Consider the following 24,481-nt stretch of genomic DNA (forward strand, 5'->3'; position numbering starts at 1 on the left):
GCACACTGACATGCAAAAAAAAATGTATAACATTTGACCCCTGAAAATGACAATCATTTTGCATTACACCCGTAAATAATCTATGCGTGCATAAAATGTGTGCCTTGTTTGCACCAAGTGTCAAATCTTAAGCGATTAAGCACAATAAACGCACACGATTAGAGAAATAGCGTGTATTATCTAGAGATGCACTTATTTTTACACCTGTTGGGAGTCCATTCCACATTGATGTGGCATAGAGAGAGAATGAGTTAAGACCTTTGTTAGATCGGAATCTGGGTTTAACGTGGTTTATGGTGCTCCCCCTGGTGTTGTGGTTATGGCCGTCATTTACGTTAAGGAAGTAGTTTGACATGTACTTCGGTATCAGGGAGGTGTAGCGGATTTTATAGACCAGGCTCAGTGCAAGTTGTTTCACTCTGTCCTCCACCCTGAGCCATTCAAATTTTCTGCCATAACACTTGTAATCTTAACACTGAAGCCAACAAATACATACATGACTAGGACCTGACAAATGTACTCACTAATGCACTTTTATCTTTATTTGTTTTATTGATTCCGTGTGTTTGCAGATGGTCACATCACGCTACAAACTCTTGCTGCTGCATTTCAAGGCTCAATCATCACCTCCCTTTAGTTTGGTAGCACGATGCCCACCTGCACAAAACACAGTTTATTATTTAAAGGTCAAAACGTTTTCGGTGCAAGAAACAAGAAAATGAGCTATTGTTATTGTTAGCTAGTATTACAGCATGCCATACCTTGTCCGGACTCATTCTCGGACACATCCAGTTGTACAGGTAGTAGTTCAGGTCTTTGCCGCTCATGCTGAACTTGAGCTTCTCCAGGAAACTCCTGTTGTCCATCACGTCCAGAACAACAAAGATATCCAAGCCTTTCTGTCAGTAAAAAAAGGGGATTTTTTTTTTTTTTTGTAGAATATTCACTCGCTGGTAGTAATGAGTACCTAATGTTGTACTTTTTTATGTACCGACCGAAGTCAGTCGCTACTAACAGGTACCAATTTAGGTCAAATCAAACAGTGGCATATTTCGATACCTTTGTTGTATGTAGTTTCTGGTTTGCAGACTCGCACCGGCGCAAGCACTCAGCGGGAAAACAAGCAGTCAAGCACTAAGAGTGGACTCAGTGGGACTTCTTCTAGGTAATGTTACAATTTTCAATGCCAACAAATCAAGAAGTCGTCACTTAAAAGTAGAGTAATGCTCCACTTTTCCAAATGTTCTAACTCAATGCTAATTTACATTGGATTTCTCATAGACATTTGGTTTGGACATTGGTTTGAAGTAAATAGATTATCCTTGAATACTAGTAAAACGAAAATTATGTTGTTGTTTTTTTTCCAGTAGTAGGATAAGTGTGGATGGCTCATTATATATCAAAGGAGTTGACACTCCTCAGCCTTCCCGGTAAGGTTTATTCAGGTGTACTGGAGAGGAGGCTACGCCGGATAGTCGAACCTTGGATTCAGGAGGAGCAGTGTGGTTTTCGTCCTGGTCATGGAACTGTGGACCAGCTCTATACTCTCGGCAGGGTTCTTGAGGGTGCATGGGAGTTTGCCCAACCAGTCTACATGTGCTTTGTGGACTTGGAGAAGGCATTCGACCGTGTCCCTCGGGAAGTCCTGTGGGGAGTGCTCAGAGAGTATGGGGTACCGGAATGTCTCATTGTGGTGGTTCGCTCCCTGTATGATCAGTGTCATAGCTTGGTCCGCATTCTTGGCAGTAAGTCGGACACGTTTCCAGTGAGGGTTGGACTCCGCCAAGGCTGTCCTTTGTCACCGATTCTGTTCATAACTTTTATGGACAGACTTTCTAGGCGCAGTCAAGGCGTTGAGGGGTTCTGGTTTGGTGGCCGCAGGATTAGTTCTCTGCTTTTTGCAGATGATGTGGTCCTGATGGCTTCATCTGGCTGGGATCTTCAGCTCTCACTGGATCGGTTCGCAAGCGACCGGGATGAGAATCAGCACCTCCAAGTCCGAGTCCATGGTTCTCGCCCGGAATAGGGTGGAGTGCCATCTCCGAGTTTGGGAGGAGACCCTGCCCCAAGTGGAGGAGTTCAAGTACCTAGGAGTCTTGTTCACAAGTGGGGGAAGAGTGGATCGTGAGATCGACAGGTGGATCGGTGCGGCGTCTTCAGTAATGTGGACGTTGTATCGATCCGTTGTGGTGAAAAAGGAGCTGAGCCGGAGGGCAAAGCTCTCAATTTACCGGTCGATCTACGTTCCCATCCTCACCTATGGTCATGAGCTTTGGGTCATGACCAAAAGGATAAGATCACGGGTACAAGCGGCTGAAATGAGTTCCCTCCGCTGGGTGGCGGGGCTCTCCCTTAGAGATAGGGTGAGAAGCTCTGCCATCCGGGAGGAACTCAAAGTAAAGCCGTTGTTCCTCCACATGGAGAGGAGCCAGATGAGGTGGTTCGGGCATCTGGTCAGGATGCCACCCGAACGCCTCCCTAGGGATGTGTTTAGGGCACGTCCAACCAGTAGGAGGCCACGGGGAAGACCCAGGACACGTTGGGAAGACTATGTCTCCCGGCTGGCCTGGGAACGCCTCGGGATCCCCCGGGAAGAGCTAGATGAAGTGGCTGGGGAGAGAGAAATCTGGGCTTCCCTGCTTAGGCTGCTGCCCCCGCGACCCGACCTCGGATAAGTGGAAGATGATGGATGGATGGATGGAGTTGAGATTCAAAGAACACAAGAGACAACGTTTTTGGGTGTCACAATTGATGAACATTTGTCATGGAAATCACATATAAATGATACAAAGGTTAAAGTATCTAAAACTATTGTTATTTTACACAAAGTGAAGGAACTGCCAAATCAAAAAGCAATGCATATTTTGTATAACTCACTGATTGTTCCATATCTAACATAGTAATGCCTGTAAAACATATTTTAATCCAATCTTCCTTCTGCAGAAAAGAGCCGCAAGAATCATTACTGGAAATGCATACAGGGAACCCACAAACCCAATACTCAAACAGTTAAACTTATTAAAATTTCAAGAACTGGCAGAGTATAATATCCTAAACTGAGATCTTTAATACATCTCCATTTAGAACAGTGATAATGGAAATAAGTATTTCAATTAGAGGTGTTAGTTTTTGCGACAAACTTGAGAGTGGAATAAAGCAATCTCTTTTTGTAATAAAAAAATGTAAAAATCATGACGATGAAAAGATATGACTGAGATGTATTATTTCTTCATTATTGGTTTAATTGTTGTAAAATGAAAATATGGCTTTGTAGTCGCCAACATTGAAAGTCAATTGTTGTATTCGTGAAAATAGGGCTCAGATATAAGTTTTTAACTTCTTTTCGTTCCTTTTTATTCATAATTTACTGAACGTTATGCTGATTGATTGATTAAAATGTTATTGTTTTGTTAGATTTTTTTATCAATGAAATAAATAAATTATCTGAAGTGAACTAAACTGAACACGCTAACGATTAGCACTGGCAAACACAAATTTGGTAATTAAAACTACAACTAAAATGCATGTCAAAAATTAAACAGCTAGTGGCTAATAAATGAAAGGTTTGCATGTACTAAAACACATGCAAACCAGATAGCACATGCAAAGCTGATCCACTAAACATGTGTTAAGTGGATTGCGTTTGTTAAGTTAGCAGAATAAGGCGTGCGAGCCACTTCATTAATACGCATAAGAGATGCTAACCTTCAAAATGCCCACAATACTGGGGTGACAAAATGCAATTATAACAAACAGAACACGCAATGTGATTTATCAACACTCATCGTTTCGCAAGCACCACTTTGCCTTTTATTTAGCATGTTTGAAAAGGACGTGCAAACAGTTCCACATGCAGTGTGAGAGTACATTTATATAGAACTTTTTTTCTAAAGATTCAAAACGCTTTTGGGTAAAGTGTCTTGCCCAACGACACCACGGCAGTGACAAGTATAGCGGAAGAAATCTTATAAATAACCATAAGTTGTAGTCTTTAATCTCGTTATATGCAAATATAATGACAATAAAGTCTATTCTATTCTATACATATACAATTATATGTATATATGCAGTCTATATACAAATGATACAATACATTATTATTATTTTAATTATAATTTTTTCAAAATATACTTACAATGATTTATTTGTATTATTTTATTATATTCAACATCTAATATTTTGATTGCTGTGGTTACAGTGTGGCAACATACTGACAGGTGCTCCTAATAGCATTTTCTGTTACGCTTGGGTCCCATGTTTAGGCGCGGATCGCTCTCCCAAGATGAAGCAGGAACTCCAGAGGCAAGGTGCAGGAAAGAAGATGATTTATTCTCATAAATCATGCAAAAATACAAAAATACAAAAAAGCATCGCGCAAGTACAGGGAACTAAGGCGAAACTTAGCACAGGAATTAGGAATCAAAAGGTAAAGGCTCGACTGCTGCAACGCACTTCTTGTCGGGATCCCCAGCAAGAACTTTCAGAAGCTGCCGTACATACAAAATAGTGCTGCGAGGATCCTGATGAGAGTGCGGAAACATGACCACATCACACCAACTCTCAAATCCCTTCACTGGTTTCCTGTTCCACTCAGGATTGAATTCAAAATCTCCCTACTAACTCACCAGTGCCTCCATGGAAATGCCCCCGTCTACCTGAAAAACTGCTCACCCCGAAATCCTCCACACGACACCTCCGCTCCAAACAGGCTAACCACTTCCAAGCTCCACGGACAAAGCTACGAACTATGGGAGACCGGGCTTTCTGCTCTGCTGCTCCCAATCTGTGGAACGCTCTCCCTGACCACCTGAGGGCACCTCAGACTGTGGATGCTTTTATAAAAGGCTTAAAAACCCATCTTTTAAAAAAAGCCTTTTTATAGATATGCATGCTGGTTCTAGCCATTGGGCTGTTTTTAGTTTTATATTTTATTTATTTTTATTATCTGTATATTATTATTATTACTATTTTTTTTTTTTTTTTACACTGTGGCACTTTAAGGTTGTTTGCTCAACGTAAAGTGCTTTTTTACAAATACAAATCTATTATTACTATTATTATTATTATTATTATTATTAACAGGCATAGGCTATAGACTCAAGGTCTCCCATCCAAAGGCAAAACCCAGTAACTCAATTTTGGTCAAAACTGAGCTGATAATAATTTTGGAGTTTCTAGGTGATATGCTTTACATTAGTGTATGCGATATTGAAATTTGTTCCGTAAGTAAGCTGTTACGCTTATGGTAGGACCTAGCAACTACCACATAACCGCGTAGATACAACAGAAAAACCTAGTATCTCAAGGGACCAATCGAAGCTTCTTTGTCAGTCGCCTTATTGTCTCTAATGAGACATTTGCACGAATGGGGGTCGACGGTCAACCTGATTATGTGATATTATGGCACGAGGGGATATTTGGAAGATTGGCCCAGGACGTTGTAAGCACCTTCATTAAATGTACTGTTCTTGATTCTTCCCCTTGCATACTCTTTTGGGCAGATAACAGTGGAGGTCAAAATAAAAACTGGACGCTGTACACGGCTCTTGCCCAATGTGCAAACGCAGAATGGGGCCCACCCGAGATTGTGATAAAATATCTGGAGAAAGGGCACACGTTCATGGGAGCAGATTCAATCCATGGCTCAATCGGCAAGAAAATGAAAGCTCAAGAAGACATCTTTGTACCAGGGGCGCTCACACTTTTTCTGCAGGCGAGCTACTTTTCAATTGACCAAGTCGAGGAGATCTACCTCATTCCTATTTATAATTTACATTTATTTATTTATGAAAGAGATATTTTTGTTAACAAGTTAATGGTGTTTAATGATAATACAAGCATGTTTAACACACATAGATTCCTTTCTTTCATGAAGACAAGAATATAAGTTGGTGTATTACCTGATTCTGATGACTTGCATTGATTGGAATTAGACAGTGGTGCTGATAACGTCCGCATTTTCAAATGGAGGAAAAAAAAAGTCCTCCTTTCTGTCCAATACCACATGAAAGTGGTTGGATTTGGCATCTCATTTGTCCAACTTGCATACTCGTTTTTAAACACTTTGTTATGAGAGTAGCATATGTGTGTGGCCCTTTAATGTCTGGCAGCAGGTGAGTGACGTCTTTGAGAGTGCGGGTGGGCAAGCAAGTGAGAAAGCGGTCGCTGAGGGCGGCGGAGAAATACATTGGCATCAAACTCCGTAGCTTGCTAGCTTGTGCACGCTAGCTTTCTGAGACTCTTATTTTGTTAGCACAGGCAGGATGAAACAGGTCTTTTATGGCGAAGACAGGAACTGTGCAGTCGGTCTTTAGAGTTTTGACAGTAGGTACGGAGTCTCTAGAAATAAAATGTGTTTCTCTGCGTCCGCCCTGTTAGTGATTTTTTTCTTAAACATGAGCTCGCAGCAGCCAGCGTCATCTCACAAGATCCTCGGGTGCCGAGAATGTCAAACAACTGACGAAAGTGAAGTCTTGGTATGATTGATGATTGCTCATTTTTATGTCTATTTTTTAATGCCTGGCTTGAGATCGACTGACACACCCTCCGAGATCGACCAGTCGATCGCGATCGACGTAATGGGCACCCCTGATCTATACGTTTGATGACTTTGTAGATCTTTGTAAGACAGCATCAAGATAGATTGGTTTTCCTTTGTGTTCTCAAAATCAGCTAGAAGTGAGTTACTAGGTTTTGCCTTTGAACGGGAGAGGTATACTCAAAACGTAACGTGTTGCAGAAGCAAACCAGACAGCCAGACTGAGTGTGGCGAAATGCAGGAAATAAGTAGCTCTCTGATTAGTGCCCAGGAGCAGGTGAGCCTCCCAAACACTAATCAGAGGCAGGTGAAAACAATCTGCAGTCTTGGCAACTAAAATACAAACTCAGGGGTTTTGCGTTTTCTATTCATTACCATGAAATGATTAACGTGGACCCCGACTTAAACAAGTTGAAAAACGTATTCGGGTGTTACCATTAAGTGGTCAATTGTGCGGAATATGGACTGTACTGTGCAATCTACTAGTAAAAGTCTCAATCAATCAAACTAAACAAAACATGATCCGGGCAACGGATCATGACATTTTCATTAGATAATGCGGCTTGATTCTTTTACTCACAAATTTGGCCAAGACCAACGTGTCCTCTATGAGCTCAGCCAAGTCTGCACAGCCGTCCGACGCGACGTAGAAGAGGTGAGCCGCACTGAGGCCCGTGTGGACCGGATGATTCAAGACCTTGGAGGAGACTCGATAGAAGCTCACCACATCTGTCAGTGCACCGTCATTACCCTGTGTGTGCAGAGTAGATGGATAACGCATATAAGGACAGGCAAGAGTGTGTTCTTAGGAAATAAAGATGTAGCAGTAGTCTGACCTCCACCACGTAGGTGTCAACCACACCCTCCCTCGGCAAGAGCCAGTGCTCCGCTTCCTGCAGGGACCAGCTGGGCCTGAGGTGGAACTTGCTGAGGTTTGCCTGCAGGAGAGCGTGCGTCCTCACGACATCGTCTTTGTTCATAGGTCGCAAACCTGGTGTCTTTGTCATCTTTGACACACATTTAAGGAGTCAGGTCCATGCAAAGTGAGAGAAATAAAAAAAATTAAAAATAAATGGGTCTGCCTTTAGATGGCAGCATACACCAACCTCAGGGAGGCGGTTGACTTTGAGGGCTCTCTGCAGAGGCATGTCCCGCCTTAAGCCCGGATACTGCACCTCCATCAGTTTGCGCAGGTTCAGGGGTCGATGCCACAAGCTGAATTATTAATTTATAGGACACAACTGCTATTAACACAATACAAACAAGCTCTTCATATAATGCAATGCACCACTACCTGTTACTGTAGCTCTTGTGTATTATGCAATAGCGTAGTATTGCATTGCATTGCATAGCATACCGCCCTGAGATCTGTAGGTCGTGAGTTCAAACCCCGGCAGAGTCGTACCGAAGACTATAAAAATGGGACCCATTACCTCCCTGCTTGGCACCCAGCATCGGAAATAGTGATAAAGCGCTTTGAGTACCTTGAAGGTAGAAAGGCGCTATACAAGTATAACCCATTTAACGTTTACCATCAAGATGTTGTGATGCCAAAAAATATCAACGGAATCATAGTAATATCGAGTAGATATCATTACAGTGGATGTTAGGTGTAGATCTAGCCATGGTGTTTGTTTACATTTTGATGCCGGTTAGCTACGGTGTGTAGTGAACCATTTATATGTCGCCATGGAGACCAGGATTAGTGATTTAGAAGTAGCTCAAACACTGCCGAGGGCTATGTCTTAAAGCACCTCTTCCTGAGGGCGTTTCAGTGTTATACCTTCACCTTTATTGTCAGTTTTTAAGCCAAAATGCGTCCGTCTTCCTTTGCTGTCTACACACTGTGTCTGCTTGTAAGTACTCTGTGATTGTGCACTGCCGAACATGCTCTTCTGCTCGTAAACCAGCAATGTCACGAAGTGACTTCGACGCGGACATACGGGGAGAGTGGAGGCCCGGTATGTTTTCAGTGATGGTATCGTACTGAAAAAGATTCATTAATATACTAATACCGGTATACAGTACAACCCTAGTGCACACATGAACTTCCTGACCAGCTGGTGGAGGCAAAGAACAAAAGGAGGAGTCCTAATTATTCTTAAAGGGGAACATTATCACAATTTCAGAAGGGTTAAAACCAATAAAAATCAGTTCCCAGTGGCTTATTTTATTTTTCGAAGTTTTTTTCAAAATTTTACCCATCATGGAATATCCCGAAAAAAGGCTTTAAAGTGCCTGATTTTTGCTATCTGTAAATTCACCCGTCCATTTTCCTGTGACGTCACTGCGTAATGCCAATACAAACAAACATGGCGGATAGAACAGAACGATATAGTGACATTAGCTCGGATTCAGACTTGAATTTCAGCGGCTTAAGCGGATGGTTGGAGTGTGGAGGGAGATAGCGAAAACGAAATTGAAGAAGAAACCGAAGCTATTGAGCGAATAGTTATTGAAGCTATTCGGCGATCGCCTTCTAACCAACGATTGCATCTTTTGACCACTGGAGCAACTTAAATCCGTCGATTGGTAAGTGTTTGTTTGGCATTAAATGTGGGTGGAGGGAAAGGCTGGATACAAATATAACTACAAATGTACATACAGCTAACCTAAATAGCATGTCAGCATCGATTAGCTGGCAGTCATGCCGTGACCAAATATGTCTGATTAGCACAAAAGTCAATAACATCAACAAAACTTACCTTTGTGATTTTGTTGACTTTATCGTTGGAAATGCATCTGCTTTGAGTGTCGCGGGATATTCACACATCTCTGTCGTAGCATCGCTATCGTCGGTAAAATGTGCAGAACAAACAAGAAACTTTCGCATCTTTTGACACTGGTGCAACTTGAATCCGTCGATTGGTATGTGTTTGTTTGGCATTAAATGTGGGTGGAGGGAAAGGCTGGATGCAAATATAGCTACAAATGAGGCATAATGATGCAATATGTACATACAGCTAGCCTAAATATCATGTTAGCATTGATTAGTTTGCCGTGCTAATCGATGCACACTCCATGTAAGTTAACTTGAATCCGTCCCTGATCGTGTTGTTACACCCTCCGACAACACACCGACGAAGCATGATGTCTCCAAGGTACCGGAAAACGGTCGAAAATACGGAAAATAACAGAGCTGATTTGACTTGGTGTGTGAAATGTGTTTGAGAAAATGGCGGTTAGCTTCCCGTTGTATCGTCACGGGTGAAAGGTCATCGCTCCGACAGCGAACAATTGAAAGGCATTTAAATCGCCAAATTCACCCTTTTAGAGTTCGGAAATCGGTTAAAAAAAACATATGGTCTTTTTTTCTGCAACATCAAGGTATATATTGACGCTTACATAGGTCTGGTGATAATGTTCCCCTTTAACTTTCTCCTAAAGTCATCTTGTTGGAGTTGCTGTGCCTTGGAAATCCAAAGGTGAATGAATGGTACCTGCATGAGCTGAACGGTGTGGGCAGCACTATGGCAGCTGTGTACACCGCCTGGCCCACACCCTGCTGTTGGACACGTCTGGCAAGCTCCCGGATCAGAACCGGGGTCATTCGCTTCAGGCGCAGCTTCTTATGAACGCACAGAAATTTGATCTGCGCCGTCCGCTTCTCCCTGCAGACAAGACACGCAGCACTTGCACAGACGCTCTCTGACAAACTGCTCTTACAGATCACATGCTTTATAACGGCTGGCATTTATTTGATATGTCCAATTAGACACCAATTGAGGCATGGTGTGCATTAGAGAGGAGGGTACTATTAAAAGCATCTCTTACAGGGGGGAGTAAATTTTTTGGTTTGAAGGTCAGCTTTGTTAGTTTTTTTAGTATTAAGGAAAACGTATACAGACATTTATTTGTTGAGTACCCACTTATTTAAAGGCCTACTGAAAACCACTACTACCCACCACGCAGTCTGATAGTTTATACATCAATTATGAAATATTAACAATGCAACACATGCCAATACAGCTTTTTTAGTTTACTAAATTACAATTTTAAATTTCCCGGGAGTTTCGTCTTGGAAACGTCGTGTAATGATGACGTGTATGCAGGACGTCACGGGTTTTTAGGAAGTATGAGCGCTACGCACACACACAGGTAAAAGTCGTCTGCTTTAACGGCATAAATGCTGATTATCGGTCCTGCTAGACACCGACCTCTATTTAATAATACAACTTTAACATTTGACAACCAAATAATAAAACAAGGTGACTCGGTAAAAAATCTGGGTACAAAGTTCTAAAGCTTAGTGATACATCAGAACAAGAAAGTTTGATCATATTACGCCTGTACTGGCTCACCTGCACTGGCTCCCTGTGCACTTAAGATGTGACTTTAAGGTTTTACTACTTACGTATAAAATACTACACAGTCTAGCTCCATCCTATCTTGTCGATTGTATTGTACCATATGTCCCGGCAAGAAATCTGCGTTCAAAAGACTCTGGCTTATTAGTGATTCCTAAAGCCCAAAAAAAGTCTGCGTGCTATAAAGCGTTTTCCGTTCGGGCTCCAGTACTCTGGAATGCCCTCCCGGTAACAGTTTGAGATGCCACCTCAGTAGAAGCATTTAAGTCTCACCTTAAAACTCATCTGTATACTCTAGCCTTTAAATAGATCTCCTTTTTAGACCACTTGATCTGCCGCTTCTTTTCTTTTTTCTCCTATTTCCCCCCCTCCCTTGTGGAGGGGGTCCGGTCCGATGACCATGGATGAAGTACTGGCTGTCCAGAGTCGAGACCCAGGATGGACCGCCCGTCGGGACCCAGGATGGACCGCCCGCCTGTGTATCGGTTGGGGACATCTTTACGCTGCTGATCCGCCTCCGTTTAGGATGGTTTGCTGTGGACAGGACTCTCGCTGCTGTCTTGGATCCGCTTTGAACTGAACTCTCGCGGCTGTGTTGGAGCCGCTATGGATTGAACTTTCACAGTATCATGTTAGACCCGTTCGACATCCATTTCTTTCGGTCCCCTAGAGGGGGGGGGTTGCCCACATCTGAGGTCCTCTCCAAGGTTTCTCATAGTCAGCATTGTCACTGGCGTCCCACTGGATGTGAATTCTCCCTGCCCACTGGGTGTGAGTTTTCCTTGCCCTTTTGTGGGTTCTTCCGAGGATGTCGTAGTCGTAATGGTTTGTACAGTCCTTTGAGACATTTGTGATTAAGGGCTATATAAATAAACATTGATTAATTGATTGATTGATTGATGATTACACAGTATTTTGGAGATCTGTGTTGCTGAATCTTTTGCAATTTGTTCAATTAATATTGGAAAAGTCACAGTGGAAAGATGGCGTTGGGAAGCTTTAGCCTTTAGCCACACAAACACACGGTGATTCCTTGTTTAAAATTCCCGGAGCTGAAACTTTACTATGGATCAGAGCGCGGTCAAGCAGACATGGATCCTACCGAATGTCAACCAGCAGGTTTCGGTGAGAAAATTGTGGTTAAAAAGTTGCCACTTACTGGATATCAGCTGAGCTTGTGTCGTCCATACAGCTGCCGTCGACTCCCGTGAGACATGGCCTCAAGACACCCGTGGACAAACCCCTCCGACTATCAGGTAGTATTAATCTCACTAAAACACTAGCAACACAATAGAAAGATAAGGGATTTCCCAGAATTATCCTAGTAAATGTGTTTAAAAACATCGGAATACGTCCTTATGCAATCGCGTTTTTTGTTTTTGTTTTTTTCCTAGTCCCTCGCTATCAATATCCTCAAACACAAATCTTTCATCCTCGCTCAAATTAATGGGGAAATTTTCGTTTTCTTGGTCCGAATGATAAATACGTTGCTTGGATGGAAACATATGTTGCTCCAAAACCTGTATCTACCTTTCAGCATAAATGGTGCCTTCACAGATATGTAAGTTACCCCTGCCTTGGGCACTAATGCACCCCCATACCATCACAGACGCTGGCTTTTGAACTTATAGGATTTCGTGCCCAGTGAAGTGTTTCTGGGTGTTGTTGATAAATAGCTTTGGCTTTGCATAGTAGACTTTTAACTTGCACTTATAGATGTAGCGACAAACTGTAGTTACTGACAGTGGTTTTCTGCAGTTTTCCCAAGCACATGTGGTGATATCCTTTACACACTGATGTCGGTTTTTAATGCCGTACCGCCTGAGGGTTCGAAGGTCACAAGCATTCAAAGTTGGTTTTTGGCCTTGCTGCTTACGTGCAGTGATTTCTCCAGATTCTCTGAACCTTTTGATGGTATTATGGATCGTAGATGGTGATATGCTTGAATCCCTTGCAAAAGATCATTGAGAAATGTTCTTAAACTGTTGATCACAAAGTGATGACCCTCGCCCCATCCTTGTTTGGGTATAAAAGCAGCTTCCATGAAATGCTCAATCATTCACAATCATGGCACCCATTTATTCCCAATTAGCCTGTTCACCTGCGGGATGTTCCAAATAAGCATTTGATGAGCATTCCTCAACTTTATCTGTCTTTTTTCCACTGTTTTTTTTAAACATGTTGCAGGCATACAATTCAAAATGAGCTAATATATGCAAAAAATAACAAAGTTTACCGGTTCAAATGCTAAGTATCTTATTTTTGCAGTCTATTCAATTGAATATAGATTGAAAAGGATTTTCAAATAATTGTTTTCTGTTTTTATTTACGAATTACACAACGTGCCAACTTCATTTTGTAAAATGTATTCTCCATGTTTTGCTTTACTTTTTATTTGTCGAAATAGAATATAAGACAATCCCTATTTTCAAGGCCGCACAAAATGACAGGCAAAGTGGGTGACAGGTTGCTAAGGAAGAAGCGGTTTACGTCTTCTATTCGGGTCAGTACGGTATTAAGTGATGCTATAAGACAATTGGAACTGAATAATAAAGCAAGAAAAATCCATCCATCCATCCATCCATCATCTTGCGCTTATCCGAGGTCGGGTCGCGGGGGCAGCAGCCTAAGCAGGGAAGCCCAGACTTCCCTCTCCCCAGCCACTTCGTCTAGCTCCTCCCGCGGGATCCCGAGGCGTTCCCAGGCCAGCCGGGAGACATAGTCTTCCCAACGTGTCCTGGGTCTTCCCCGTGGCCTCCTACCAGCTGGATGTGCCCTAAACACATCCCTAGGGAGGCGTTCGGGTGGCATCCTGACCAGATGCCCGAACCACCTCATCTGGCTCCTCTCGATGTGGAGGAGCAGCGGCTTTACGTTGAGCTCCTCCCGGATGGCAGAGCTTCTCACCCTATCTCTAAGGGAGAGCCCCGCCACCCGGCGGAGGAAACTCATTTCGGCCGCTTGTACCCGTGATCTTATCCTTTCGGTCATGACCCAAAGCTCATGACCATAGGTGAGGATGGGAATGTAGATCGACCGGTAAATTGAGAGCTTTGCCTTCCGGCTCAGCTCCTTCTTCACCACAACGGATCGATACAACGTCCGCATTACTGAAGACGCCGCACCGATCCGCATTTATTTTTCTTGCTCCGGAGTTGGAGCAAGAAAAATAAATGTAATAAATACATTTTTGTAAATGATCGCCTGTGTGCCACTCTTTGCCTGCTATACAGTAAAAAAAATGAGCTACTCACGTGTCGTATATATGCACATCTGCAGGGACCGCCCCGATGAAGCCCACTAGCTTCTTATTGGAATCCACCCTGACGCCGCAGTGCCACTGGGCCAGCCAATTTGGGGGCTGCAAGGCCCTTAAGAGGGAAGGAAAAGGAAGAACATGGTGTGCAATATGAATGAGTGTTAAGGGCAGTTTAACAGCTTCAAGCTTTCAGAGGTGGAATGAATTCAGCCTCTTTGCCTCCTTACTTCGGGGCTGAGCAACGCGCGAGCTCTAGGAATGTTAATTATTCATTTCAAAGTAAATTATCTTATGTTTGCATGTAAGTGCTCCCTTAAGGTAGTGATAGCATTTATGTAGATTATAGAAAGGCAGCTCAGAGAAGAAGAGCAGCGGGCTTGTTACTGATACGAGTTTTCAGCGCAGTCCTTATTTGTAGAACACGGCCGCTGAATATAACACGATTGAACTTCTCTTAGGAGTGTAGCATGGCAAAGCATAACATGGCATTACATAGCATGGCATAATATGATAAATAACACAAAATAACACTGCACAATGTAATGCTGCATCGCATCACATTGCATAACATTGCATAGTATAGCATCGCATTGCATAACATTGCATAGTATAGCATCGCATTGCATAACATTGCATAGTATAGCATCGCATTGCATAACATAACATAGCCCAGGGGTGTCAAACTCATTTTTAGCTAAAGCCCCACTTGACGGAAAATCTATTACCACGCGGGCCCGACTGGTAAAATCATGGCATAATAACTTAAAAATAAAGACAACTTCTGATTATTTTCTTTGTGTCACTTTGGCCAGAAAAAGAACAAGTACATTCTGAAAATGTGCATACTGCAAATAATCCTCTAGGAAAAACAGTTGACGAAAGTTGAAAACCCTAAAGAAGAAATCAATCAATCAATCAATGTTTATTTATACATCCCTAAATCACAAGTGTCTCAAAGGGCTGCACAAGCCGCAACGAAATCCTGGGTTCAGAGCCCACTTAAGGGCGAGGAAAAACTCACAACCCAGTGGGATGTCAATGTGAATGACTGTGAGAAACCTTGGAGAGGACCGCAGATGTGCACTTAAGATGTGACTTTAAGGTTTTACTGCTTACGTATAAAATACTACACAGGCTAGCTCCAGCCTATCTTGCCGATTGTATTCTACCATATGTCCCGGCAAGAAATCTGCGTTCAAAGGACTCCGGCTTATTAGTAATTCCCAGAGCCCAAAAAAAGTCTGCGGGCTATAGAGTGTTTTCCGTTCGGGCTCCAGTACTCTGGAATACCCTCCCGGTAACAGTTCGAGATGCCACCTCAGTAGAAGCATTTAAGCCTCACCTTAAAACTAATTTGCATACTCTAGCCTTTAAATAGACTCCCTTTTTAGACCAGTTGATCTGCCGTTTCTTTTCTTTTTCTCCTCTGTCCCACTGGAGGGGGTCTGGTCCGGTGGCCATGGATGAGGTGCTGGCTGTCCTGAGTCAGGACCCAGGATGGACTGCTCGTCCAGAGTCGCGACCCAGGATGGACCGCTCGCCTGTGTGTCGGCTGGGACATCTCTGCACCGCTGATCCGCCTCCGCTTGGGATGGTTTCCTGTTGGCTCCACTATGGACGGGACTCTCGCTGCTGTGTTGGATCCACTTTGGATTGGACTCTCACGGTTGTGTTGGATCCACTATGGATTGAACTTTCACAGTATCATGTTAGACCCGCTCGACATTCATTGCTTTCGGTTCCCCTAGACGGGGGCGGGGTGGGGTGTGTGTGTGTGTGTGTGGGGGGGGGGGGGGGGGGGTTGAGGGGTGTTGCCCACATATGCGGGTCTCTCCAAGGTTTCTCATAGTCATAATTGTCACCGACGTCCCACTGGGTGTGAGTTTTCCTTGCCCTTATGTGAAGTGAAGTGAATTATATTTATATAGCGCTTTTCTCGAGTGACTCAAAGCGCTTTACATAGTGAAACCCAATATCTAAGTTACATTTAAACCAGTGTGGGTGGCACTGGGAGCAGGTGGGTAAAGTGTCTTGCCCAAGGACACAACAGAAGTGACTAGGATGGCGGAAGCGGGAATCAAACCTGCAACCCTCAAGTTGCTGGCACGGCCACCCTACCAACCGAGCTATACCGTATATGTGGGCTCTACCGAGGACGTCGATGTGGTTTGTGCAGCCCTTTGAGACACTATCAATCAATCAATCAATGTTTACTTATATAGCCCTAAATCACTAGTGTCTCAAAGGGCTGCACAAACCACTACGACATCCTCGGTAGGCCCACATAAGGGCAAGGAAAACTCACACCCAGTGGGACATCGGTGACAATAATGACCCAGTGGGACGTCGGTGACAATGATGACTATGAGAACCTTGGAGAGGTGGGAAAGCAATGGATGTCGAGCGGGTCTAACATGATACTGTGAAAGTTCCATCCATAATGGATCCAACACAGTCGCGAGAGTCCAGTCCAAAGCGGATCCAACACAGCAGCGAGAGTCCCGTTCACAGTGGAGCCAGCAGGAAACCATCCCAAGCGGAGGCGGATCAACAGCGCAGAGATGTCCCCAGCCGATACACAGGCGAGCAGTACATGGCCACCGGATCGGACCCGGACTCCCTCCACAAAGGAGAGTGGGACATAGAAGAAAAAGAAAAGAAACGGCAGATCAACTGGTCTAAAAAGGGAGTCTATTTAAAGGCTAGAGTATACAAATGAGTTTTAAGGTGAGACTTAAATGCTTCTACTGAGGTGGCATCTCGAACTGTTACCGGGAGGGCATTCCAGAGTACTGGAGCCCGAAATGAAAAAGCTCTACAGCCCGCAGACGTTTTTGGGCTTTAGGAATCACTAATAAGCCGAGTCCAACTTGATAGCGCACACAATGATGGTCTACTAAACTCGTATGCTGAGGACTGCATGTCTTAAAATGAGCAAAAATTAGCAACGCATTTCATTTAGCACCCACGAGTGATTTAGGGCTATATAAATAATAATTGATTGATTGATTAATTGATTGATACGCTGCCGAGATCTAGTCAGCACGGACACTTGACAACAACATGTAATTTGCAGACTATTATTACTGGTTTGCAAAAAATTGATGGATGGATTTTTAACCAAATACGTGAAATTAGATAATCTCCCACGGCACACCAGACTGTATCTCGCGGCACACGGCACAGTGGTTGAAAAACACTTAAGATAACAAATAAAACAGAAATTAACATAGCATAGCACAGCATAGCATAGCTTGGCATCACATTACATAGCATAACATACCCTTGCATCACGTGACATAAAATAACAATAAACTCAGTCGAATGAGCTTTACATAACATAATTAGTCGTGGGACTCGATTCCGATTTGTAATTAATTAGAGACTTTGTAAATAATGGAGAACCTTAACTCCTGGCAAGTGGAAGGCTGCTGGAAGGGGCGAGTAATAATTCAAGATGGCGTACCACTGCAGATAGTCCATGGAGAAGTCATATCTGATGGTGTTGTCGTCATCTTCTGTGAAGTTTTCATTGAGCAGCGTACAAAGCTCTCGCAGCTGAAAAAAATATCCACAAGCCATTTCCCTCAATGTTGCCGTGGCTTTACTGGAACAATGCTCACTTCTTCCAGGCGAAACTTCCAACCAAAATGCAAGTTACTTTGAATAAAGACTTTCTTCAACGGCATGCAGAGTACCTCCGTGGGGTTGCTCGGGTCCACAGTGTCCCAGGAGAACCCTTGAGGCAGAGAGTAAGGTTCCACTCGAACGCTCGTTTCAACTTCTGTTATTTGGCCCTGACTTGTGATGACTTCACCTGCTTTCACAATAGAACACAAAGAAGACTGCATACTGTCTGTAGTTATACAACACTCACAATATTTGCATGCCAATGCTGCAGTTTGCATTGTTGTGTCACACTGAGATGCTTCTGCTACATTTTAACTCTCTCATGGAGCTAAATGCTGTATAATAAACCGATATATTGGATATTTTGCATCATAATCAAAGCACACATGTTGGACAAAACTGCTATTACTGGGGGGAAACAACTACAAATGTGTGCCTCATTCACTAACTGTGTTATAAAAAAAGATCAATTAGAATAATACATAATGTTGGCTATCTAGAACATACAAACCATCCATCCATCCATCATCTTCCGCTTATCCGAGGTCGGGTCGCGGGGGCAGCAGCCTAAGCAGGGAAGCCCAGACTTCCCTATCTCCAGCCACTTCGTCTAACTCTTCCCAGGGGATCCCGAGGTGTTCCCAGGCCAGCCGGGAGACATAGTCTTCCCAACGTGTCCTGGGTCTTCCCCGTGGCCTCCTACCGACTGGACGTGCCCTAAACACTCCCTAGGGAGGCGTTCGGGTGGCATCCTGACCAGATGCCCGAACCACCTCATTCTGGCTCCTCTCGATGTGGAGGAGCAGCGGCTTACGTTGAGTTCCTCCCGGATGGCAGAGCTTCTCACCCTATCTCTAAGGGAGAGCCCCGCCACCCGGCGGAGGAAACTCATTTCGGCCGCTTGTACCCGTGATCTTATCCTTTCGGTCATGACCCAAAGCTCATGACCATAGGTGAGGATGGGAACGTAGATCGACCGGTAAATTGAGAGCTTTGCCTTCCGGCTCAGCTCCTTCTTCACCACAACGGATCGATACAACGTCCGCATTACTGAAGACGCCGCACCGATCCGCCTGTCGATCTCACGATCCACTCTTCCCCCACTTGTGAACAAGACTCCTAGGTACTTGAACTCCTCCACTTGGGGCAGGGTCTCCTCCCCAACCCGGAGATGGCACTTCACCCTTTTCCGTGCGAGAACCATGGACTCGGACTTGGAGGTGCTGATTCTCATTCCGGTCGCTTCACACTCGGCTGCGAACCGATCCAGTGAGAGCTGAAGATCCCGGCCAGATGAAGCCATCAGGACCACATCATCTGCAAAAAGCAGAGACCTATCCCGTGGCCACCAAACCGAAACCCCTCAACGCCTTGACTGCGCCTAGAATTCTGTCCATAAAAGTTATGAACAGAATCGGTGACAAAGGACAGCCTTGGCGGAGTCCAACCTTCATATAAACCCTTTATTTATTAAATCACAATTATAGAAATTCAATGATTTGGTGAATTTGTATATACACATACAGTATATACATGATAATATAATACAAAGTAGGGTTGTACGGTATAGTATCGCGATACGAATGAATGGTACTATACCGCCTCTGAAAAGTACCGGTCAATCCGATTTGGGTATCATCCATCCATCCATTTTCTACCGCTTATTCCCTTTTGGGGTCGCGGGGGGCGCTGGCGCCTATCTCAGCTACAGTCGGGCGGAAGGCGGGGTACACCCTGGACAAGTCGCCACCTCATCGCAGGGCCAACACAGATAGACAGACAACATTCACACTCACATTCACACACTAGGGCCAATTTAGTGTTGCCAACCAACCTATCCCCAGGTGCATGTCTTTGGAGGTGGGAGGAAGCCGGAGTACCCGGAGGGAACCCACGCATTCACGGGGAGAACATGCACACTCCACACAGAAAGATCCCGAGCCTGGATTTGAACCAGGACTGCAGGACCTTCGTATTGTGAGGCAGACGCACTAGGATTGATAAAATAATTTGTGGTATAATCCAAAACTAATGTAAAGTATCAAACAAGAGAAGAAAAATAAGTGATTTATACTTAACAGAATTGTAGACAGAACATGTTAAAAGGGAACGTAAGCAGATATTAACAGTAATTGAACAAGTAGATTAATAATTCATTTTCTACCACTTGTCCTTAATAATGTTGAGAAAATAATAGAATGATAAATGACTCAATATCTTACTGCATACATAAGCAACTAAATTAGGAGTCTTTGTTTAACGTTAAACTACCAATGATTGTCACACACACACTATGTGTGGTGAAATTTGTAACCCATTTAACCCATCCCCTTGTTCACCCCCTGGGCGATGAGGGGAGCAGTGAGCAGCAGCAGTGGCCACGCCCAGGAATAATTTTGGCTGATTTAACCACCAATTCCAATCTTATAGTCTTTGGTATGATTCTGCCGTGGTTTGAACTCACAACCTACCGATCTCAGGCCGGACACTATACCCCAGACCTGGGAAAATTAAGGCCTGGGGGCCACATGCGGCCCGTTGAGCTCTTCAATCTGGCCCGCCGGACATTCCCAAATATTTTTTTTAGATTTTTAAGATGGAAAGTGTAACTGCCAGTATGATATGCAGTGATGTATTCTAACGACCGTAAGTCTTGAACTATACAAAGTATTTCAATGGTTGGAATCTGCGTTTATGGATGATATTCCAGTTACTATGGTAATGTAATTACTTACTGTGATAACCTAATTAGTTACTATGGTCATCTAATTAGTTACTATGGTAATGTAATTACTTACTGTGATAACCTAATTAGTTACTATGGTCATCTAATTAGTTACTATGGTAATGTAAGTCACAGCAGCTCGGACGAGGCACCAAGCAGTGTGGGCGGGAAGCGTTTCCACAGACGCGGAAAGAGATTTTCACAACAAAGTTCTAAAGCTTAGTGATACATCAGATATTTTAGATTGTAGGTGGGTTTATTTTGTACTCTTCGTGTTCATATTTCACTGTTTGTTGCATTTTTGTTGCATTTCACTTGATTGTAAAATGTGTCGATCGAAAGTGGGTGCGGCGTTCATATTTTGTCAATATTCAGTGTTTTATCCTTCGTAGAAAAATGTAAAATTCCATTATTTTCTTTAAAGCGGGCTGTCATAACGTTTTTTGGCATTCAATCAGACATTATTGTGTGGTTTTGTATTAGTGTTCATAAAAATAGATATACCGGCCCCCAGACACATTTTTTTCCTCTAAATGTGGCCCCCCCAAGTCAAAATGATTGCGCAGGCCTGCTCTAACCACCAGGCCGCTGAGTAGTTTGTTTACTTACTACTTCACGGTGGAAGAGGGGTTAGTGCGTATGCCTCACAATACAAAGGTCCTGAGTAGTCAGGGTTCAATCCCGGTCTCGGGATCTTTCTGTGTGGAGTTCGCATGTCCTCCCCGTGAATGCGTGGGTTCCCTCCGGGTACTCCGGCTTCCTCCCACTTCCAAAGACATGCACCTGGGGATAGGTTGATTGGCGACACTAAATTGGCCCTAGTGTGTGAATGTGAGTGTGAATGTTGTCTGTCTATCTGTGTTGGCCCTGCGATGAGGTGGCGACTTGTCCAGGGTGTACCCCGCCTTCCGCCCGATTGTAGCTGGGATAGGCACCAGCGCCCCCCCGCGACCCCAAAGGGAATAAGCAGTAGAAAATGGATAGATGGATGGACTTAACTGCAATAAGAAACATATGTTTAATGTACCCTAAGGTTTTTTTGTTGAAATAAAGCCAATATTGCAATTTTTTGTGGTCCCCTTTATTTAGAGAAGTACCGAAAAGTATCGAAATAATGTTGGTAAAAATAAATAAATAAATAAATAAAGGTATCGGGACAACACTGGTACAAAGCAAGTTTTTTTTCTCTTACCTAGTTTGGGGACTGGTTGCGTGTCCCAGAACTTGTAGGTGCGTCTCATGGCCTGCTGCAGCGTCCTGGGCAGAGTTTGTCCCAAGGAGAAAAGGTGGAGGGCCCTTTGGATCTCCTGCTGCTTCTTTTCCGGAAGGGCGTCCAACTTTAGGGAGCATTTGTGCACGTTGAAACTCTTGCAGGACACAGCAAGGAAAACAACACAACAACCGAGATCCAAGACTTTTACTTCCTCACCATTTCAAATGCATCTCTGGGTCCCTCTTGTCTGCGTTTATCTTGCTTCTTTTTGCTTTTGCTTGCACCGCTGGCGTCGTCATCTGCCAGCTTCTTATCACTGGGAGGGAGAAAAAGGACGTCTTCATTCATTCCTCACTTAAAAAGAAGACTATACAAGCGTACTCACGCTGACTTGAAATCACTCATACTGACAGCTCCTCCGAGTTAAGAGCCGGGGTGTTTTTTTTCTGACACATTCAGGCCCTGTTTGGCTCTTATCTCAGCCAGCATGCGAGGGGAGGAGCAACCGCTTAAGTTGCCCATCCCAAGTTGAGCAGATAAGTGAGGACTAACCACTCACCTTCTCACCGCCTTTTCGGTGTGTCTGCTGCAGATTAAAGCAGCCCGATCCAACCTGTACGCCCTAATTGGTGGTCTAATTGCACACAGTTTGATACCTGCTGCTCTGCAGTTGACTCTCTTCCCCGCACCATCCTAACTGCTCCTGTACGCACCAAAGGGACAAACCTCCTTGTGGTACTCGTTTAGGGAGGATGCTACAGAGTCCAGGTTGTGAATCCTTCAGCCTTTGGTGTTTCTAACTGTGAAAAGTACTTTGACATTTAAAGCTTAGTGATACATCAGATAACAACTACAGCCTCAGGCTGTAGTTATTTAGAATAGAATAGAATAGAATAGAATGGAATAGAGTTTTATTGTCATTATTAAAGTGAACAGGTTCGAAGTACAACAAAATTGGAGCAAATATTTTCATATAATATAGTAATATAAATAGTAAAAAAATATAAAAAAGAAGATTTATATCTATATATATGTATCTATCCACATACATACATATGCATATATATACATACACACGTTGTTACGTTCCAATTAGTGGTGGTTTCTTATTGTGTTTCTTCTTCTTTTGCTTGAATAGGTCACACTCAACCACGACCTCTGCTGCCAATCAACCGGTTCCTGTTCCCAGCTGTTCTTCATTTCACCTGTTGATCAGCCAGCCAATCCTGGTCCACCATTCACCCTCCTGTGCTGCTTAAAACCACCTGCTCACCACTGGATGGGGCATACTTGCCAACCCTCCTGGATTTTCCGGGAGACTCCTGAAATTCAGCGCCTCTCCTGAAAACCTCCCGGGACAAATTTTCTCCGAAAATCTCCCGAAATACAGACGGAGCTGGAAGCCACGCCCACTCCAGCTCCGTGAGAACCCGACTCAATGTTGTGACCCTTTTAAACAGGACAATACTGCCATCTACTGTACATAGAATAGAATGTAAATATATTCTACATTTAAGTGCAGTCAAGGAACATGCATTAGGGAGTTTGTTTTGAAGCCCACAGTAAATAGACGTAACTTCATCACGTCGCCTGGTTATTGACTCCAACCCAATATATTACACCAGGGGTGCCCATTACGTCGATCGCGAGCTACCAGTCGACCGCGGGGGGTGTGTGAGTCGATCTCCAGCCAGGCTTTTAAAAAAAATAGACCTAAAAATTAGTGATCATCAATTTTCACCAAGACGTCACTTAAATTACATTCACGGTACCGGAGGGTCTTGTGAGATGACGCGGGCTGCTGCAAGATCATTATTATGAAAATATGACCGAGAGGAGGGCGAGAAACACTTTTTATTTCAACAGACTCTCGCGCTGTACCTTCCGTCAAAACTCTAAAGGCCGACTGCACATTTCCTATCTTCACAATAAAAGCCCTGCTTCATGCTGCCTGCGCTAACTAAATACAGAGACTCGGAAAACTGGCGTGCACAGGCGATCCCTCAGAAAGCTGGCGTGCACATCACTTGTGCACGCCAGCTTTCCGAGACTCTTATTTTGTTAGCGCAGGCAGCATGAAGCAGGGCTTTTATTGTGAAGATAGGAAATGTGCAGTCGGCCTTTAGAGTTTTGACGGAAGGGACGGCGCGAAAGTCTGTTGAAATAAAAAGTGTTTCTCGCCTTCCTCTTTGTAATTTTTTCATAATAATGAACTGGCAGCAGCCAGCGTCATCTCACAAGACCCTCGGGTGCCGTGAATGTCAATCAAGCAAGCTACGGAATTTGCCGCCAATGTTTTTCTTGTAAAGTGTATGGAAGCTGGATGAATTAGATGCCAAAAACCAACCATTTTCATGTGGTATTGTACAGAAAGGACAACTTTTTTTCTCCTCCATTTGAAAATGTGTGCGTTATCATCATTACTGTCGGATTCCAATCAATGCTAGTCATCAGAATCAGGTAATACACCAACTTATATTCTTGTCTTTGTGAAAGAAAGACATCTATATGTGTTACACATGCTTGTATTATCATTAAACACATTTAACTTGTTTACAAAAATGTCTCTTTCATAAATAAATAAATATAAATGATATATATAAATGAGGTAGATCCCCTCGAGTTGGTCAATTGAAAAGTAGCTCGCCTGCAGAAAAAGTGTGGGCACCCCTGTATTACACCGTCGATGAGCAAAATGAAGAAATACGCTTGCAAGTTCCAGAAAGATTGGAAACAAGAATTTCAGTTTATCCAGGAGAGTTCAAAGAGGGAAGGGGTATGTTGCCTGTAAATTTTGTAGAACAGACTT

The 24,481-nt window shown here is 43.7% G+C and overlaps 1 protein-coding gene across 3 annotated transcripts; it reads right to left on the reverse strand.

Annotated features, from left to right (window-relative positions):
* Nucleotides 1-532: 532 nt before the first annotated feature.
* Nucleotides 533-22,158, reverse strand: LOC133558307 (glycylpeptide N-tetradecanoyltransferase 2-like). Of its 3 annotated transcripts, none has more exons than XM_061909578.1 (12): nt 22,058-22,158; nt 21,889-21,988; nt 21,652-21,796; nt 17,803-17,921; nt 17,571-17,662; nt 14,100-14,216; nt 9,979-10,149; nt 7,645-7,753; nt 7,375-7,545; nt 7,119-7,289; nt 762-899; nt 533-657 (listed from the first exon to the last, which is right to left on the reverse strand). In XM_061909578.1, the coding sequence occupies exons 1-12, from the start codon at nt 22,075-22,077 to the stop codon at nt 634-636; spliced, it is 1,377 nt and encodes a 458-aa protein (XP_061765562.1). In that variant the 5' UTR covers nt 22,078-22,158; the 3' UTR covers nt 533-633. The 3 variants fall into 3 exon arrangements, with proteins under 3 accessions (XP_061765562.1, XP_061765561.1, XP_061765563.1); XM_061909577.1 differs by having other exon boundaries at nt 17,803-17,924; XM_061909579.1 differs by lacking the exon at nt 9,979-10,149 and having other exon boundaries at nt 17,803-17,924.
* Between the last annotated feature and the right edge of the window lie 2,323 nt (nt 22,159-24,481).

This window comes from Nerophis ophidion, linkage group LG08, assembly GCF_033978795.1.
Source record: "Nerophis ophidion isolate RoL-2023_Sa linkage group LG08, RoL_Noph_v1.0, whole genome shotgun sequence".
NCBI lineage: Eukaryota > Metazoa > Chordata > Actinopteri > Syngnathiformes > Syngnathidae > Nerophis > Nerophis ophidion.